This window comes from Tenrec ecaudatus, chromosome X (assembly GCF_050624435.1).
Source record: "Tenrec ecaudatus isolate mTenEca1 chromosome X, mTenEca1.hap1, whole genome shotgun sequence".
NCBI lineage: Eukaryota > Metazoa > Chordata > Mammalia > Afrosoricida > Tenrecidae > Tenrec > Tenrec ecaudatus.
Window position 1 is genome coordinate 166,400,487 of NC_134548.1, and position 4,948 is coordinate 166,405,434.

The 4,948-nt window shown below is 59.5% G+C and overlaps 1 protein-coding gene across 1 annotated transcript; it reads left to right on the plus strand.

Moving 5' to 3' along the window:
• The first annotated feature begins 747 nt into the window (after positions 1 to 747).
• LOC142433848 (paraneoplastic antigen-like protein 6B) lies at positions 748 to 3,021 on the plus strand. Its single transcript, XM_075538501.1, has 2 exons — positions 748 to 897; positions 1,939 to 3,021. Exons 1-2 carry the CDS (start codon positions 748 to 750, stop codon positions 3,019 to 3,021), a joined length of 1,233 nt encoding a protein of 410 aa, XP_075394616.1.
• The last annotated feature ends 1,927 nt before the right edge of the window (positions 3,022 to 4,948 follow it).

Consider the following 4,948-nt stretch of genomic DNA (forward strand, 5'->3'; position numbering starts at 1 on the left):
CCCTTTGATGCCAATCCTCCATCCCTGGCGGGGCTGCCAACCGCCAGGCGCTCCGTGGGAGAAAGACAAGGCTTTCTACTCCCATAAAGAATTACATACAGCCGTGGGAAACCCACAGGGGCAGTTCCACCTTGTCTAGGTCGCTGTGAGTCGGCATAGGCTCCGTGGCCGTGAGTTTGAATTGGTTTATGCCAGCAACTCATTTTGGCCATCTAGATGAACTGAGCGATTGTGTGGAAATGAAACAGCCCCCCCACCCCCACCAACTGATCCTGGATCGAACAGAAAACATCCATAGCCCTGTGTTTTGTAAGTGACCCAGAGGCTCTGAGGGAGAAAGGCCTGGGGCTCGATCTGCCACTGGAAAGATGGCGCCTAGAACCATGCCCGGGCAGTTCTGCTCCTCCACGGGTGTCACAATGAGCATCGGAAGTTAACAGCACAGCAAACACCTCTAGGGAAACGTCATCCACTGACCAGAAACTTTCCCAAACAAAAGCATACACTGAACACGGACCAGGGAAGAGGGGGAGACTGGGCTCTCAGGTATGGTTGGGGGGGCTGCGGAGGAGAGAAGGGGGGAGGCAAACAGTGCAGAGGTGCAAGTGTGGTAAGGTCTTGGTCATCTTGGGGCGGGCAGTGGGGGGACGGGGATGGGGGTGGTGGCACCTATGTCCCTCTCTTCGCTGGGACCTTACACTGTAGAAACTACAGTGCCCCCTTCTGGTTGTCCCCAGGTCTACAGCCATGGCGCTGGCGATGCTACGGGACTGGTGCAGGTGGATGGGCGCGAACGCGCAGCGCTCGCTGCTGCTCCTGGGCATCCCGGAAGACTGTGCTGAGGACGAGTTTCAGGAGGCCGTCCGGGCTTCCCTCTGGCCCCTGGGCCGGTGCCGAGTGCTGGGCAAAGTCTTCAGGAGGGACTTGGGAACCAGGGTCGCCTTGGTGGAATTTGCTGACTATTTAAACCGTAATGTGATCCCCCGACAGATTCCAGGCAAAGGGGGACCCTGGAGGGTGGTCTGCCTGCCCCAGGTCCCTGATATTGAGCTAGAGGGGACTCTAGCTTTCCAAGATGAGATTCCAGGGCCCGTGCCGTCTGGCCGGGCAGGGGAGGCGGGAGCCACAGCTGTGGGAGCAGCAGGTGTGGACATGGCAGGTGCCGCAGGGGTCTCAGATGAGGCAGCTGCTCCGTCTGAAGGAGGAAGTGCAGTCGAGGCAGGAGGCACCGGTGAAAGCGGAATGGAGCCTGTGACGAGCACAGCAGCTGAGGCAGGAGCGGCAGGTGTGGAGGCCGCAGGCATGGTAGGGGTCTCCGAAGAGGTAGAAGGTCTGTTAGAAAGGGAAGTAGCAGCTGAGGCCGGAGCGCTAGGTGATTCAGGCTCTGAGGATGTGGCAGGGGGTGCAGGTGAGGCTGAAGGCGCAGGAGCAGAGGCTGAGGTAGGAGCAGAGGCTGAGGCAGAGGCTGAGGCAGGGCCAGAAGCAGAGGCTGAGGCAGGAGCAGAGGCAGAGGCTGAAGCAGAGCCTGAGGCAGAGGCTGAGGTAGAGGCTGAGGAAGAGGCCGAGGAAGAGGCTGAGGAAGAGGCTGAGGCAGAGTTAGGAGCAGGAGCCCATGTAGAGGCAGAGGAAGAACCAGATTGGATAGAAGCAGTTGAAGCCAGAGTAGCAGATGGGATAGAATTCCAAATTGAGGCTGGAGCAGCAGGTGAGGCAGCGGCTATAGGTGACGGTGGGGGATTTGGAGCAGGTGAGGCAGCTGGAGCAGGTGAGGCAGGAGCGGCAGGTGATGCAGGCTATGAGGATATCGGGGCCCGGGGTGAGGCAGCAGCCCGTGGGGAAAGTAGAGGCCCCGAAGAATGGGCCCAGCAGTGGAGGAGCTCCCTGCAGCCCATGCTGGACAGCCTGGGCTACCAGAAACTGAGACCCTTTTCAGGTGAGGAAGCAGCAGGCCCCGGGGCGGAGCCCTTCGAAGCCTGGGTGGAACACGCCTACGACGTTATGCATCTGTGGCACCACCTGTCAGACAGTGAGATGAAGCGGCGGCTGGTGGATTGCCTGAGCGGCCCGGCCCTGGATGTCCTGTGCACCCTCCTGGCCGAAGATCCTACCCTCTCCATGCAGGACTGCCTGGTGGCCATGGTGCAGGTCTTTGGCACTCAGGACTCATGCATGGCCTCGCGGATCAAGTTTCTCACCTGCACCCAGCAGCCCGGGGAGACCCTGTTTGAGTACCTGATGCGTCTGGAAGGCCTGCTGCAGACCGCCATGGAGAAGGGGGCGGTGCACCCATCCGTCGCTGACCAGGTGCGCATGCGGCAGGTGCTGACTCGAGGTCACCCTAACCTCGTGTTGTACAACAAGTTGAGGCGCATACGTGTCCAGGGACGGGCCCCCGACTTTGTGGAGCTGCTGCAGCTGATCCAGGAGTCGGAGGAGATGGAGGAGATGATGGAAGAGGTCGAGGAGCCCCCCCAGGAAAGGAGGCTGGTGCTCCAGCTGCAGCAAGGGCCCTATGAAGCTGCAGCAACCTCTGCCGCAGCCCAGCTCACACCCCTGGGTGGCTACTCTGAACAGGTCAGCCCACCTGACCTCAGTGCTGACCTAGATGACGGAGATATCAATCCAGACGATGAAGGTGCCGACTCAGATGACGAAGGGACTTCCAAGGCAAACCTGGGTACTGCAGGGGCCGACCCAGACGATGAAGGTGGTGCCGAGGCCAACCTAGATGCTGCAGGGGCCGACCCAGACGACGAAGGTGTGGAGCCAGACGACGAAGGTGCCGACTCAGATGACGAAGGGCCTGCCGAGGCCAACCTGGGTGCTGCAGGTACCAACTCAGACGACGAAGGTAGTGTCCAGGCCAACCTGGATGCTGCAGGTGCCAACCCAGATGACAAAGGGGCCGCCCAGGCCCACCCAACCGCTGGAGAGTCCGACGTGGCCATTGACAAGCCTGGATCCCCCACTGTGGCTGCCCCAGAAGCCGATGCTGCTGCAAAGGGTGCCCCTACTCCTTAGGAATGTGGGCAGGCCTCCACCCCAGCTCACGTGGGCAGTGCTCCTGCGGCAGGGAGTGCAGGCACTGATCTCCGTGCCTTGCCCAGTGAGGGGTGATGCCCACCTCATGACGGCAGGAAGAAGGAAGGTCTAGGGGTGGGGCTGGCTGCAGGAAATTCCACTCCTGTGCTTGACTCAGTTTCCTCAGTCTGGTGCCGTTTTCTTTGCTGTCTTTCAGTATTGTTCTTTGCCTGTCCTGGGGGAGAGGGACGGTGGGGGTAGAGGGCTTAGGGCAGGATCACACCCCAGCCGATCGAGTGGGGAAGGGACCCCCCAGAGGGAACGGACATTGACCGAGTTCATTGTCCTGACAGGAGGCAGCCTGTGGGCTGCTGAGGGCCCTCGCTGGAGACCCCAGGAGGAGGGGGTTTCCCTGGTGGTGGTTACTTGTCCCCTCTGTTGTGATCCTTCCTTCAACGGTTCTAGTTCATGTTTCTCTGTAATAAATCTGCTTGAGTGTTACTGCTGAGTCTCGCTTTTTAGGGGGTGGAGGGGCAGGCAGTAACCAGTACGGGGATCTAGGCTATATGGTAGGGTTTGGGGCATGGAATGTGAGTTCCTTTAGGCTGGGAGGGTAGAGGGAGGCGGGTATGACCTGGGTTGGGTTATGTCCCCAGGAGGAGGGAGGAGCCCTCCCCAGGGAGGAGAGACTGAAGGAAGGGTGAAAGACAACAGGCTAGAGGGTGTTTTTTTTTTAATTGAATCTGAACATCAAAAATCTCCATGCATCAGCCGCTCTGACAGGTCGGTGATAGCGAGCCCACTCTTCCAGATGTGTAGCCGCGCCTCTGCCAATTTCTACCCGACCATCAACTGGCAGCCGAGGCAAACATTTAGACCACTGCGCTATCTTCTTGGTGCCCTTCTACCCGCACCCCCAACCCTGTGTCGTCACACTGGGTGAGTGCTCAGCTGTCTACGGGTATGGGGGCTGTAAGGAAGTGCAGGCTCACCTGCTTTGCAGACTCCGTGTAGCTGAATGGGCGCCTGCACACTTGTACCGGTCTTGAACAGGTACTCCATGTGTGCGTCTGTGCATGCACAGTACATGCCTGTGTGGTGGGCGTGTACAAGTCTGTGACTGGGGAGCCAGGGACATCCTGTGAGCCTGCACGCGCCACCATGTGCTTAGCCGTGCTCCACACGCTGTCTGCACTCCCAAAGGCAAAGGCTATTCTAGCGAAATGGCTGTCCTGGGGGAGCTCCTCCCCGGAGGCTCACCACCCTCGTCTGTCTGTATGTCCATGCTGGCCGTCAGAGGGTGTGCCAGGATCATAAACAGGCTTGGGAGGGTCCCAGGCACTGCCTCCAGGCCCCTGCCCAGCCCTGCCTCTGATGCTTGTCCTGAGGGTCCTGCTAGGTCCATGGGCTATGTGTGCACTGCTCTTGGACCAAGTCTCCTCTGACAGATCCTCAGTCTGATCTGTCTGGAGGTGGAAGGAGCTGAGTGAGGTGGAGATGGTGGGAGTCTGGACAGCCAGCCCCTGCAGAGTGGGCAGCTTTGCCTGACTGGCCCAGACAGCATGGAAACCCCCCTGTTCCCACGTGGACACAGTACAGGAGCATGGAGCCACTTGCCTGGTCATAGCTCTGCTCCCTTGCACTACAGGAGATGATTGCCGATTCAAGAATTCTCCTGCCTTCAGTGTTTCGAGGTGCCTGACCGGAGTGCTGCTCAGACAGGGGATCCAAAGCCAGGGAAGCTTAGAGGGGGGCCCGGGACTGTCAGTGAATCTCGGGTATCTCTTTGAGGTGCCTTAAGTTGCCCACCATGGCGACCTATTCCAGCGTTTCCCCCAGATCACAGTTCAGCGGGTGCCCTGGGTGACAGCACAGGGGTGATTCTCCTGGGGTGTTTCTCTCTCACTGTGTCTTCAGGCCCAGCTCC